The sequence below is a fragment of the Quercus lobata genome, chromosome 2 (genome assembly GCF_001633185.2).
Source record: "Quercus lobata isolate SW786 chromosome 2, ValleyOak3.0 Primary Assembly, whole genome shotgun sequence".
NCBI lineage: Eukaryota > Viridiplantae > Streptophyta > Magnoliopsida > Fagales > Fagaceae > Quercus > Quercus lobata.
In genome coordinates this window covers 670,182-685,667 of record NC_044905.1, presented here as the reverse complement: position 1 = coordinate 685,667, position 15,486 = coordinate 670,182, and the positions used below count along the sequence as shown (strand labels likewise).

General features: G+C 36.0%; 1 protein-coding gene across 1 annotated transcript; it reads right to left on the bottom strand.

The window, feature by feature from the left end:
• Positions 1-1,229: 1,229 nt before the first annotated feature.
• On the bottom strand, positions 1,230-9,517 carry LOC115969407 (conserved oligomeric Golgi complex subunit 8). The gene is made up of 12 exons (XM_031089042.1): positions 9,139-9,517; positions 8,917-9,069; positions 5,956-6,104; positions 4,628-4,705; positions 4,434-4,527; positions 4,256-4,330; positions 3,777-4,073; positions 3,107-3,174; positions 2,955-3,009; positions 2,649-2,787; positions 1,944-2,128; positions 1,230-1,847 (listed from the first exon to the last, which is right to left on the bottom strand). The coding sequence occupies exons 1-12, from the start codon at positions 9,289-9,291 to the stop codon at positions 1,551-1,553; spliced, it is 1,743 nt and encodes a 580-aa protein (XP_030944902.1). The 5' UTR covers positions 9,292-9,517; the 3' UTR covers positions 1,230-1,550.
• Between the last annotated feature and the right edge of the window lie 5,969 nt (positions 9,518-15,486).

Below are 15,486 nucleotides of genomic sequence, written 5' to 3'. Positions count from 1 at the left end.
AAGCCTGAAAAGTAGTGGTGGGACCAAACAAGGAACTTGAGTCTAGTGGACTCGATTTCCATAGTTGAAACTCAAGTTCAGTAGACTCGATTTCAATGGCTATCCTACGTGGACAGTTCCACCTCAGCTTGTAGTGCAATAGGAAATCGAGTACAAAATACTCGATTTATGCTCAAAATCGACACAAACATGCTCGAATTGTTAGATAGCAAAATTGTTTCAAAAGTTTGCTAACTAACAAAATAGTTTGCCTTTTATAGTTATTTTGGAAAAAAATGCCCTCTCTTTGTTTCCTAGTAAATTGTTTTTATGGAAAAACATTTTTAGCATGTTTATTTCATTGTAAATTTGGTTATACGTGAAAATGTTTTTTGTTGATCATAAATTCCTTTGTATTGTTTAACGTTTTGCCTTTAAAATTTTGATAAAATATTTTACAAAAACACACGGTAGTTCTCTTTTCTATTTAGTGGCTCATTTGTATTGTTAAACGTTTTACCTTTAAAATTTTGATAAATATTTCACAAAAACACACAATGGTTCTCTTCCCTATTTGGTGGTTAGATCTTTGGTCTAGTGGACTAGGCAGTTGGTGTTGGTGGTTCGGTGGCCAGTGCTGACTAGTAACTTATAAACTAATATCCAACTCCCCCCTTTGTCCCCTTCCAAAGCTATGTGCTTTATTTTATTTCTATTTGTTATGTGACTACGATGAAGCTATCAAATTAAAACACCTAGCATTTTTTTTTATAAGTTTAGGGACATCCAATTTCACACCCAATTAACATGTTATGATTGATGCAAAATAAATTAAGTGTTAGTGGTGTACCAATATGAAAGTGCTGTTACCCCTACCATAAATTAACAACTCAATAAGGTAAGAAATTAAGTGAGTAAGTAATATGTTTTTTATTGGGTGGGAGAGCCACTGGACACTCTTAATGTGGCTCTCTTGGTGCATGGAATTATTTCTTGTGGTTTTGATATGGTTGTGGGACTCGGAGGGCCTCACCGTCAAAAGAAAAATTCTAAGATTACAATTCACAACCAATTCCACACCAATTTTTACAACTCTCTGATGTGGCTAACTATGAGTGGTGAAAAAAAAAATTGTGGATCTATGAAAAAGTGACAGACATCCCAATCACACCTTCAAAAACTAACATTGACTATTAAAAGAGGAAAGAGTAAAGAAACTGATGTTCATCTTATGTATAAAGCATATAATCGGAGTTCAAAAATAATAGCCTTTCATTGTATGGAATGAAATGTAAGAGAAAAAAAAAAAGAAAAAAAAAAAAAGAATGTGTACTATAAAAGACACAGGATAAAGTTTTCTAACTATTTTTGCTGATCTACGCTCAAATATCTCTCTGAGATGGTCTATTCCTCTTCTAATATACACCTTGGTTTTGACTTCTTAAAAAAATTGATCTATCTTCGAACAGAAATAATTACAAGCTACTGATAAGACCCAGTTTTATTCTACTCCTCTCTCCTTTAGTTTTAAGGTACGGAAAGCTGAAAAATTATAGCTCGTTGAGGTGCTTTCACACATCACTGTGCCTTTCATCGGTTTGCAAAGTAGGACTCTTCTCCTTTTCATCAGCATCAGTGCCCTCGGTTTGTTCAACACCAGGCATAAGTCCATTTTCGACCACTGGCAAGTCACCATTTTCTGATATGCTCTTTGCTTCTGCAGTATTGGCTGGTTTGATAAGATCTCTTGAGGGAGAGACTCTCAGAAGGCGGCCAATTCCATCATATAAGTTCTTTGCATCCATGATAAGAGCAGCTCCACCAGGGTAACAACGGCCAAAGCATGTAGCACAATGTGGGTAAGCAACCTATGAAGGAGAGGGTTCATAAATATTAGAGGAAGCTGTCAATATGATTAATAGACACATTGCAGTTGCAATCAGCTCAATGAGTAAGAATAGCACCTCAATAAATGCCCGGCAAAGAGTGAGGAAAAGTCCAGACTCACTTTCTCTGAGCATCCTAGTTGTATTGTACCTCAACAAAGAGTCAGAAACCGTCCGCAACCCCTTAATTAATTCTTGAGCAAGTAAATGTTTCAAACTTATAGGGGCACAAGGACGTAGCTCGTTCATTGCTGCAGATACACCTACAACCACCAGAAAGTGAGATGAATGCCAAAGAGGATAAGAAATGAACAAAGAAAAAATATTCTAAAACATCATGTGTTATTATATTATAAAATAATAATCAATAGCAACCATTCAGTCTAAACCAAAAACCATCAGAGGACTTCCAATCAATAGCTGTGGGTAAATAGCAAAACTGTAGAAATTACAAAGAACAAATGGGAAGAGCCAATTCCCAGACAGGAATTCAGCCATCAGACTGAAAAAAAGGTCATCAATAAATGTGATGATGAGAGCCGAGAGTTGTCTATGTAACTATTTGCAAATTTTTACTATCAAATCTTCCCAGACCCCCACCATGCGCCCAGGGGGAGGAAACCTTTAATCTGAATAATTCCACTTCATATGAAGCCACCAACTGATAATTTAGTGTAGACATATTACAACCACCAAGGTTCACAGGAAGAAAACTATCAATGGAGGGTGAAGAACAATCAGTTCTAAAATCGCACCCAGCTAAGAAGCATACATTGAACTTACCATTGATGAACACAGCAAGAGGCGGATGTTCCATCAGATAAGATGGCGGAGTGACATCCTCCTGACTATCATCACCAACACTATTTGCTGAAAAGCCAACTGCTGGTAGTGGGACCCAACGATGTGAATCCAGGACCACCTAGAGTAGAGTTACAACATCAAGTTACATAACACCAAATATAAGGCATTAGGCTGGTACAAAGTGAAATTACCAGCCAAACGTGCCTCTTATTCATAAGGTACATATATTAAAATATCTTGCTAAAATCAGAAATAAATATTAAACTTCACCTCTGGTCAATTTACCTGAAAATTTTCAACTGCTGTACTCATATTTTTTGAGAATAAGTTGAGAACTGCCCTATAAAGTGACCAAACTCAGTTTTAATATAAGATACCAAAAAAATGGAAGGATTATTATGGGCAGAGATAAATGAATATATAAACCAGAATATTACTCTTCAAAAAGTGATGGAAGCAGGCCCCGAAAATCTAGCCCAACCCAACCAAGCCCCATAGCACAGTACTGTCAATAACACAAAAGAACAGTCAACAAATTCTGGACAGTCCTGATTCATGAAAATATGTCCATGTAAAACAGAAAAACATTGAATTACAGACTATGATTATTGCCATATGCAAAAATAAAATGGATACTTATCAAGGGGAAAGAAAAGCTAAAGGTGAAAGACAACATTCCTCCTCAAGTCATGAACTGCACAAACAATGATATTTTATATGAATACATTCCGGGAGTGACCTTATAGCCTAGTGAAGGTATGTAGTTTGACATGTTATGGGTGGGGATTTGAGGGGGGAGGAGTTATTCTATCATTTAGCCAGGAAAATAAAAAGAGCCCTAGGGATATATTCCTAACAAGCTAGACTGTACTTTCGGTCCTTGACATATAAAGTAAATTCTAATTTGGTCCCTACAATTTAAAATTTTCAATTTTATCACTAAAATTCTTCATTGTAAGTAATGTAATCCTCCATCCAAATTGGTAGTCATGCCATCACAAAAATATGATGTGGCTCATTTCAAGATATAGTTTATCCCTTCTATCAAAAGCTATGAATAAATGCACAAGCCAAGCAAGCATTGAATTCTAAATGGAAGATGCTCACCATGCATTGATCCAAGATATTTGAGAGAGATCCGCCTTCAGTTATCTTTGGGAGCATTACTTTAAGAGTTTTAAGGTGTGAGGTAATCTGATGCATGGCCCAACTAAAAATAAGCCCACCGTCATAGTTTTCTTCACTTCCTGATGTATCATCAGCAAATATTGCTCGATACTGGTTAACTACATCAAAAAGATGCATCCTATGACAGTTTATCATCCCTTTTAAGTACTCATAAGGATTTCTTTGGTCCAGGTCCTCAAGAAGTCCAGTAAGCCAAGCCTCTCGACACCTCAAAAACTGTAACGCTTGAAAAATAATCTTGGTCAGATTCAAGCATAGAACTATCAACTATAAAAAGAACAAAAGCCACTTAAGTTCATTAAACCAGCAGCACTATCAGCAACCAGTGTTGAATATCAAGTTTTTAGCATCACATTTAACACAATTATAAATTACGCATTATAAGCATTCACAAATACCTGCAAACGCATCTCATACTCACTAAACACTCCTATTCGACGTAGATATCCAATAATACGAAGGCATTCTGGTAACTGCAATACACAAGGATACATCCACAAAAACATATAATTTTTTCCAAAAATGAATCAAGTAGCATCAATGTAAATGATCCAACAGAACTATGCCACTGAATACCTGAATATTTGAGCGAAGTTTCTGGAGAAGCTGATAAAGAAGAGACTGGGTTGTCTGCCTGACTTCTGCAGCCAGTGCTTGAATAACAGGTAACCTTAAAGATAAAGGTCAGAGTCTCAGCAAGCGGCCTTCCACAAACTTGACAGCCAAAACAAATACTAGCTAGTGAGAAGAACAAAACAGATATAACTCACTTGGGGTGCATAGTTGAAAGTTTACAAACAAATGCTTCTAAGTCAAGAGCTTCATCATAATTTCCATTCCTTACACAACTGCATAAAGAAGAGAGTCATTAAGCTTTGTAGTAAATATCATATGAGAAGAATAGCTGCACTAAGAAAGACAGGTCTTACAATAATTATGCCTGTCTACCAACAAAAACAATGCCATTAAAATGTTACTTCATATGAAATAACCAGTATCCTGCTTTCTTAGGGAAAAGCAATTCACTATTTACAAATATGATCTTTCAATTCAAAATAATCTGCAGAAAGGATGATGATAGTATGGCATTCAAATTGTAATATTTGTAGTCCTGATTTCTGAATAATATAGTATACTAAATTATAAACCTGTCTAACAAAAGGAACAATAATTGCACGAATAATGAAAGCCAACAATCCACTGTTGGTGAGTAAATTCTTAACATTTAACAAAAATGCTAATTACTTTTCAAAAATATTACCAAATGATTTTTCTTACCAGTTTTTAGAAAAAGAATATCATCATGCCACTTTCCATAAACAACTCATAATAGACACCCACAAAGGTCAACAATAAATATCCATCCCAAATTTTTTTTAAGTAAACACAAAAGAAATAGAATAACTCTACTTTCCATATCCTCAGTCTGCAGCTAGGCCTCTCAAAGATCCTCCCATTCCAAATAGCACAAATAGAGGGCAATTTACAGCCTGACAACCCCCCCACCCCCAACCCCTTCCCCAGGGCCCCCCAAAAAAATCTAGTAAATGCATATAAACATGACATTACATCAGTTGGTTCTTAATATTATTTCTCCTACTTAAGCATTTCATTATCTCTCAGTTACTTCGGGAAAAAAAAAAAAAAACACCATTGTCTAGTTCCCCATCATCATTCACACATCAATCACCTCAAATAGTTTAAGGGCTGTAGATATAACATTAAATCTTTAACGCCAAAAACATATCAAACATACAATACATAAATGTGGTTGATTCAACACTAGAAAGACAAAGACAAAATTTTCTCCCCGCTTTGACAAATGAACTGTCTAAACCCCAAGGCAAGGCAACTATCTGATTGCTAGAGTTAGAGAAAACCAAGTGCACGTTATCAACTTGTTGCACATATAATGGAAGGATAACTTCTCTAAACAACAAAATGAATCAATCTTCATAATATTTTCAATCAAGAATGCACGAGGAGTTTCAGGAAATAAATTCAAATTTCATACTTGGCATACACTATATGAGACCTTTTATTCGTGGATTAGTGATTCAATTTTAACAAGTGAGCTTCAAATTTACTGAAAACGTACGTGTCCATAAGCTGGGGAATTTCAAGCAAGTCAAGCACTATACTGTGATTTGCAAGCAATGTTTGGTTCATCTTCCTCTTCTCTAAAATCTCTTCTGCAGCTTCTAAAAATTCAGTGCCACCAGACATCAAATTTGGGGTCTCATTTATCTGCAAAGGAGGAAAATTACATATCAGTATACCTTTTGTCATCAAATACTTCACAATTATTTAAGGTCTGTTTGGTTGCTAAGAAATTCAAATCTCAAGAGTTATTGTTTATTGAGAGTTTAATCTCATAAAAACTAGTGTCCTCAACAGTCTTCTTCTTCTTCTTCTTCTTTGGGGGAGATAAGTGAGAGTTATTGAAATTAATATTTTTTTAACATGCTTGAAATTTTAATTAACATCATATTTTAGAAAAACTATTTAGAAAAAAAAAAAAATATATATATATATATATAAAAGATTTGATTGTTTAAATTGATCTTATACATAATCAGTTAAGAGAATTAATAATTTGACCATTATGAATAATTTTTAAATGAGAAAAATACACATGAATGTTGATAAACATATTTTTGGATGAAATATAAAGAATTGTATTTTAAATTTAATTATATGTAGTTATTTTTTCAATGAAAAGTTGAATTTAACTCTCACATTAGTATTACTTACAAATACAAGATATGGGAGAACTGTCATTTCCTACCTAAAATGCGAGAGTTAAAATCCTTGCGTTTCATGAAAATTGGTATATTCATAGGCATTGTAAGACGTGGGAATTTACCTCCAAAAAAATTCAAATTTTCATGATGTTTCAAAAATTAATTATTCTTGCATTTTAGTGTAATGAACATAGCCTTAGAATTATTAAAATCGTCCAAATGACCAACTTCAATTTTATTTACTTTCTTTTAATTGATAATCTACACATGCACCTAATGGGTCTTGAATCCAAAACTTCACCCTCCACCCCGTTCTTATAATGGAAAAACCAAGTAGGTTTAAAGGTTAAAGCTCATTGGCAACATGAACAACTTTAGTGTATTCCTGCATTGTTTGTCTTAGAGATTTCCACAACAAACAAGCCTAACCAAGAAGAACAATACATCATTATGTTCACATCATAACTAATACAAAATTACTTATTCATACAAGGGTAAAATTTAGGTACAATTCCTTAGGTGTTGAACCTTAGATACCCTAATTAGATTCAACCAAATAGTTGTATTGATCAATGCAACACAAACAACATTATCATTTTCCACTGACAATATATACAATCATGTGATCCATTACTCAATGCAACCACATGGTTGAATTAATTGGAGAACCTAAACTGCAACACTCAAGTATGGGTATGTGAAATGTTAGTGAGTTTAAATTTGTATGGGTATGTGAAATGTTAGTGTAGAAAACTGAAGTTCATATCTGCAGAATCTCGCTCATACAAAATTGGAAGTGTTGGGTGAAATAAGAGGCAAATCCAGATTTTGAAATTCAGTTAGATCAGAGATTTCACCCCTCTGCCTCTCTCTCTCTCAGTCATACAAAAATGCCAAAACCTGAGAGAATTCTGTTACAAATTTCTCCATTGTTCCAGCCTTTTACCCTCACTATATAATCCTTATTTCCACAAATTTCATCATCCAATTCCACTTGAAGAGCTAGAGCAAACACATAAACCCTTCTCTTCTCTCTACCTTCTCCCTCTCAAATTGCCAAATTCTATGAGAGGAGATTCAAACCATCACTCACATTGAAAGCTTCAGAGTTCATGGTCTAGATTGGTGTTGGGGAATCATTGGAGCAATCCCATGATCCAGAGACCATCAAGAAAAAAGGATTCGAGGAATCGGTTGCTAGCAAGAGCTGGAGGCTTGAGTACATATTCATTACTCAACTTGGAGGGTTTTGCAAGTGATATGTAATGTACTGCAACTATTCTTTTGATAAGTGGATCTTTTGGTGAGAGAGGCCCCAAAGAGTTTTTTTTTTTTTTTTTGCCCAATTCTCAGGTTCTTCTCTCCTTCACTTCAATGTTCTTATGGGTGCTTGATTTTTATGATTGGGGTTGTTTTTATGCTTATCTATCCATGCTCATGTCAATTGGTTAATAACTTGAACAATTGGACTTAATTTCTCTAGTTAGCTTAAAATTGACTAAGTCATAATATTTGGTGTCTAAATTGATAACTTTCAGCTTTACCCTTTATAAAATCATTTATAGATAGATAGATGGATAACTAAACTGAAGTTTTCCACCTAAATTCTAAACTAAGATTCATGTCCCTTCTCAACCTTACAGCTACAATAGCAACATGTACTCTATTTCTTCAATTGGTTCTGTCACTTTTGTATTACCAACAAGAACTCTGATTTACTAACAAGTACCATATATTTTCTCCATCAAGGCATTTGTTCTGTGAAGGTTTAACCTCACAAGGAGGGGTTTGTCATTGGTTAATTGGTGTTGTATGCGCCGTAGTCATGGGGAAACAGGTGCTCACCTTTTAAACCATTGTGACATTGCTTATGCTTTGTGGGGTGATGTTTTTCGGATGTTTGGGATTCATTGGGTTATGCCAAGGAATGTTGCTTCTTTGCTATTTAGAAGGAGAAATTGGTTTGGCAAACATGGCTCAGAGATGTGGAACATGGTGCTGGCTTGCTCGGAAGGAGCAAAATAGACTTACTTTTGAAGAAATGGAGAGCTCCTTATTAGATCAATTGAAAACTTTGTTTGGTCGATTGGTCCAGGATTTGGGGTTTTACACATTGTTCTTCTATTTTAATCATAAACCCTAACCAGAATAGATCAGAAACCATATATATATATATATATATATATTTCCTACTTCAGATTCAAATCTAAATCAAAATTTACCATAAATCCACATTACGAACAAAACCGAAGCAGCAAAATACAATACAGTAGTAAGGCATCTAAAACAAGAAAATAAAAAAGAAGAATGAATACCAAAGATTCAAGATAGCTATCGATAGCAGAAACTTGTTCTCCAATAGTAGACAATGCACCGGATGCGGCAATGAATGCTCGGTAGCTTCCAACAGCCACCTCTTGCATTTGCCTCCGGATCCGCTCCGCATCGACTCGAAGAAGCTCCGGCTCCTACAAGTTTTTGTATCAAAATTTACTCCCACAAGAAAACAAAAGCATTGAGAGAGAGAAAACCAAAACCTTTTGGAGACGATCGAGATTGAAGGAGAGGAGCTCGGAGAAGTAAGGTTGTTGAGCGGAGGAGGAGGAGGAGGAGGCGGAAGCGAAGGCGAGAGAGATGAGGCTCGACAGCGACGACGGCGTCGTTTCCTCTGCTGCATTTTCCGAGTCCATTTCCAAGGAAGATCTGCTCCGATCGATGAGCTCTGAGAATCGGATCTGGATTTGGATCCAGTGAGGTGAGAGTTGTAAGCGCCAATCCAAGGCTACTTCTGTTGGGAGTGGATTTCAACGGTTTTCACTTTTCTTTTCAGATCAACGTCATCATCTCATCTTCACCGTTTGTTTCGCCTACTTTACTTTATCATTTTATAAATTTTCTTTGGCTTTCCTTTTTTTTGCCACTTCAACTTTCTTGAGTAAAATTTGTACCTATATTCTAAACTACAAAATTTTGAATATTAGTGTTTTTTTTTTTTTTAATTGCAAAGAACAAGGTTAATTTATGGATTGATTTTAATGTTGGAATGAACTTTACAAATTAATCTCGAATTACAGTATTCATTGTAGAAAGTTATAGTTTATGCTTCTTCTTTTTTTTTTAATATATAAAAATAAACGCATACACAAATGAGAGAAAATGAAATTCTAACGTAAAGGCACACCAGATGCACAATAGAGTTCATCATTTAACCTTAACATTATTGTAGTCTTTAAGTAGAGTCTGTAGCGTACCTTTGTGTTAGAATCTCGTTTCCTCTTTTTCAAATATATGTTTGTTTCTATAAATAAATAAATAAATAAGTATATTATTTAACTAACTATTAACAAATTAATTTACTCAATACAATAAATGAGTAAATGACAACCCAATATTTCTGTTGAGTAAATGATCATTTACTCGATAGAATAACATATTAGCAACCTAATATTACAACTTGATGCTCATTTACCCGTAAATCTCTCCACTTTAAAGAGGTGATGGGACAGAGATAGCTTTTGTTTGCCCCACCCTAAATGTATATGTACATATTTTATTTAATATAGTCTCAAGCCATATATATACTATATATATGATTTAATCTTGGGTAAATTCCACTCACACTCCCTAAGATTTGGGCTAATACCAACCAGGTCCATAATATTTTAAAACTGACCAGTTTAGTCCTTAAAGACAATTTAATTCTAACTTCGTTAACCTCCATTACTCTTTTTTTTTTTCTTTTTTTTCTCAAAAACTTATCTATTCTCTCTCTCTCTCTCTCTCTGGAACTCTAGTTCCTCTCTTTCTCCCTCTCATCCAAGCCTCTCCTCTCTTATCTGTTGTCCCTCTTTCATGGATCTCAAACCAAAAATTAAAACCCACCACAACCCACAGTATTATCCCTAAGCCCTTTCACATACTCCACCATTGGATCACACATTTGTTCAGCCAAGTCAGTGTTAGGCTTTGTGAAGCCTAGTTATGTTTGATCCGGTTAACGATCTGACCCGACCCGAATAATGTTGTATGGTTTTTAATGGGAGATTTTTTAAGGCTTAGTCCATGGAGCGAAGGCTTAGGCCAATTTTGAATCTTGTGAGCAGGATATAGAAAACGCAGCTTTGGTGATTAGGGTTTCGATTGATGTAGTTTTTTGAGAGAGAAAAAAATTGTACTGCTGCACTTTGTATTTTTCCCTGATAATAGTGAAATCTTGCAACTTTGTGAACATAGGCAAATTGCCAAACCACATGAATATTGTCTTGTGCGTACGATTGTTTTACTTTGGCGTGTGTTTTCTCTATTTTTTGTTTCTCACGGGTTGGGAATTTTGGGTTAATTCCCTACAGTCAAGTCCTTCACACCACTCTCTACCGAGCCTAACACCGTGGCAACGTTCTTGAAGGTGAGTAAGAGGAGCTTGAAGGCGATGGTCCGCGATGGTTTGATTTAGGTGGTGTGGGCATGGGCCTGCGGTGGTTTGAGTTCTGATTTATGGTTTTGGTTCGTGGTGGTGGGCTTTGTGGCGATGGTGGTGAGGTGGTAGTTATGGTCTCAACCATGGTTTTAAAAACCAAATCGGTCAATGAACTGATTTGGCACCCGATTCTCGATTTTTATTGGTTTTTGACCCATTTTGGCCGGTTGTTGACCGATTATGGGCGACTTTATTGGACCGGATCAGTGGTCGATTCTCGGTTGAACAAGTCGGTCCGATCCGGTTTTTAAAACCTTGGTCTCAACTAATAGATCTATGGGCAGAGTTGGATTTGCAGTGGGAGTGGTTGTGGGTTCCGATGGAGTGGTGGGTTTATTGTAGGTTTTTTGGATTTGATTTTGTTGAAGGATTTGGGTTCTATTGCTGTGGATTTGGCTAAGTTTTGTGGACAATGGTGGTTTTCGGTGGTGGTGATGGGTTCTGATATGGGTAGATTTGTAGTGGGGGTGGTTATGGGTTGAGATATGGTGGTGGGTTTGCTGGGTTTTTTAGATTTGGGCTTAACTTTTCTTAGTTCGCATTTTCACGGAGAGGGAGAGAAAGATAAGCAATAACCAAGCAATAGTAGTAGAAGATCCAATGGGCAAACCCACAATTGTAGTAGAAGATCTTTACCACATTCAAGAGACATATTTACCCACAAACCTAGATGACAAAATCTCCAAACAGCAAAAAGAATAAGATCTCGCTCTCAATCTCCTTGATTTCGTTCCTCAAGTTGCAATTTTCTCTATTTTCAAGCATACCTATTTCAATTCCTTGCTTAGTTTCAATGTTACAACATGTTTCCTATATTGATGGGTGGCTGAATTGAAAAGAAGGGATCTAAGTATGAGAGAGAGAGAGAGAGAGAGAGAGAGAGAGAGAGAGAGAGACGAAGGAGTTACCGAGAAAAGAGAAGCTAACAGAGGGCTAACGGTGTTTAAGGACAAAGTTGTCTTTAGGGACTAAAGTGGTCAATTTTGAAATCTTATGGACCTAGTTGGCATTAGCCCAAACCTTAAGGAGTGTGAGTGGAATTTACCCTTTAATCTTATATATATAAATATATATATATATATATATGGGTTAGGTTCAAGTTACACATAGTGTAACTTTAAGCAATATTACATATATATATATATATATATGGGTTAGGTTTAAGTTACACATAGTGTAACTTTAAGCAATATTACACCACCCAATAACTTGTTATTAAATTAATATTTTGAAAATCTAACCATTGAAATATATATTCTATATGTTCTTAACATGCATATCAATTTTTATATCAATCGGATGTTATTTACCATTTGATCCATAAACTCATCTTTTATGCATTATTTCAAACTACAAAAACTTGAATTTTAACAATTGATTGTAGCCCTAATCAAAAAATTTTGGTGGGGGCAACGTGGTGATCGTAGAAAGATTCATTGGATTAAGTGGGAGGAAATGACAAAATCCAAATCAATGGGTGGAATGGGTTTTCAAGATTTAGCTATGTATAATGACTCTTTACTAGCAAAGCAAGCATGACGACTTTTGCACAATAAAACATCTCTATTCTACAAGGTATTCAAGGCCCGTTTTTTCCTAAATACTACAATCATGGAAGCTGTCGACTCAAGAATGGGTTCCTATGCGTGGAAGAGTATTCTTAGAGGAAGGGATATTATTCAAAGAGGAGCTAGATGGAGGGTTGGAAATTGGGAGAAAATTAATATATGGCGGCAACGGTGGTTACCAAGGAAACATCCACCATATCTTCCTATCTGCCCTATACAGGACTTTGAAAACTCAACGGTGTCTTGCTTGATTGATCAGTCCACGCAGCAATGGAGGGCAGACTTGGTGGATGGTTTATTCAATGAGGAAGATGCTGAGTTAGTCAAGTCAGTGCCACTGAGTCATGTTGAAGCTGAGGATGTGCTTTTCTGGCCGTACACCAAGAATGGGGTCTACACATGCAGATCTGGCTACTATTTCCTCAAGGAAGAAGCTGAAATGGAAGTCACAAACCAGGTTCCACCTTTTCAAGATAAGCATGTATGGAACGCAATTTGGTCGATGCAAGTTCCGCAGAAGGTTAAAGTGTTTATATGGAGGGTCTGTCGAAATGCAATACCGACGAAACACGCCTTGATGAGACGCACTATCACTGGAGATTCTATATGTGAATGCTGCCAAACTGATGTTGAAGACCTTCTTCATGCATTGTGGACTTGCACTGAGCTTGACATCGTCTGGGCTGACCACACAGTGTGGGATTTCAGAATTCCACCGATTTTGTGGACTTCAAAGACCTAGTTTCATGGATAATAACAGAAGGGAAGCAACTGGATCTTTTTGCAATCACGGCTTGGTCAGTTTGGAACCAAAGGAATTGGGTTCAGGTACAAGAATCAGCCATTGATCTTCATCAAGTAGCGGGTGCTGCAAAATCTAGCTTGGACAATTTTCACAGGTCAATACAGGGGCAGGAATCTCAGAGGCGACGGGCTGCTCATACAGCTCAAAACCACTTGCGTCCTTCTCCAATGGAAGTGGTTCAAATTAATTTTGATGGGGCGACGTGTTCAAAGGAAAAGAAGTCTAGTATTGGGGTGGTGGTTCGAGATGTTAACGACTTGGTTCTAGCTTCATGTGCGAAGAAAATACATCAATCATTTAAGGTAGTGGAGATTGAGTTTATGGAAGCTGCTACGGCCCTAACCTTTGCAAAAGACCTCGGTTTTCAACGCATTATTCTGGAGGGAGATTCATTGGAAGTAATACAAGCTTTGCGAGACAAAACAGAGTATTAACACCTTCAGGTTTACTGCTAGAGGATGTCAAATGTTTGTCCCAAAATTTTGATTTATTGCTATATTCTCATACAAAAAAGGATGGCAATGTTGTAGTTCATAGTCTGGCAAAATATGCCCTACGCATATCTGATTTTTTAACGTGGATAGATGATGTTCCACCACACATTCAGTCTATTGTACAAGTTGATTTAGCTCTTTTACAATAATAAAGTTTCAGTTTTCCCCTTCAAAAAAAAAAAAAAAAAAAATTTGATTGATGACATAACTATTAATCATCAAAAAAATATAGAAATATAAAGATAATGTAATCGAACGGTAGATTTATCAATATTCGAATCCAATTAAAAAATATTAAGTAATGTAACATTACTTAAAGTTACATCAATTATAACTTGAACTCAACCCCCTCTATATATATATATATTCTATTAACATTTCCAAAACTGATGGTTGTCATTTCCTTTTATGTTTCTTCATTTAATTAGGATTAGTAAAACATCTTCAACCCATTCCAAACCCAATTTGTCCTGCTTTCACCCTAAAGAGGGAATGGGACAAGAGGAGGGCACCTATGATCCAACTCCACCCCGCCAGTTGTCGTCCCATTGGATAATCAACATTCTTTTATATACTCTTGCACTTAACCAACGTCCCTATCCAAGCAGAAGCAAAAGCAATTAATTGGGCCTCACAGCAGGTGTGATCAACCGCAACATTAGCCAAGCTCTAATTGAGAGCAATGCAAAAGTATGCATTGAGGCACTGCTAAAGCCAGACTCTCATGTTCCTTGGTAATTGCCTTGCTGGTATTTTCATTTTAGGCTCTACTCCTGTTTTTGTTGATCTAACTCTTCTTGAGCAGAACCTTTATCTTGATATGCAACTTTTGTAATTCTGGTTTCTGTCGGGTGTAAAAGTTTACTGCTTTCCATAAATAAATATAGAAGTGTAATAATTGATGCATCAGAAATTGGAAAAACCAATGGTGATGAACGACCAAACCGCAATTTTAGCAGCTTTTGATGGTAGTAGTTTGTTTTTGGGTTAATTCCAAAAATCTGCTTATACTTATCTTCTCTGATAAAAAAAGAAAGTCTTATCTTGTGGACCAGCCCCACTAAGAATTTAACTTTCTCTTCAACAAATCATGTTTATAAGGAATCATGTCATCATTGCAATGCATGGGCACCCCAAAGAAAATTGACTAATAGTTGCTACTAGACTAGAGTGACTTCTTTTCTTCTTCCAACCTGTAAAATGACTCACTTTTGGATATCAAATATAACAAAGTCAAGAAACACCAGCTGCACTTGCTTTTTCACCACACAAAGTCAAGAAACACCAGCTGCACTGGCTTTTTCACCACTTATACATGATTACATAGATGTTCAAGTTCAATTCCAGGAAATTGCGGGAAAATTTAATTAATTCTTGATCGAAGAATATATCTTATTTGGTTTTGAGTAAAATCTAAAGAAAAATTCTTGGTATACTCTGATTGCCATCAAAGTTAAGTTCTTGCTCAGGCAATACATCCATCATAAGAACCATAAATTCGTCTCCATGATTGGTTGCTAAACAAAACTGCCATGTATAAT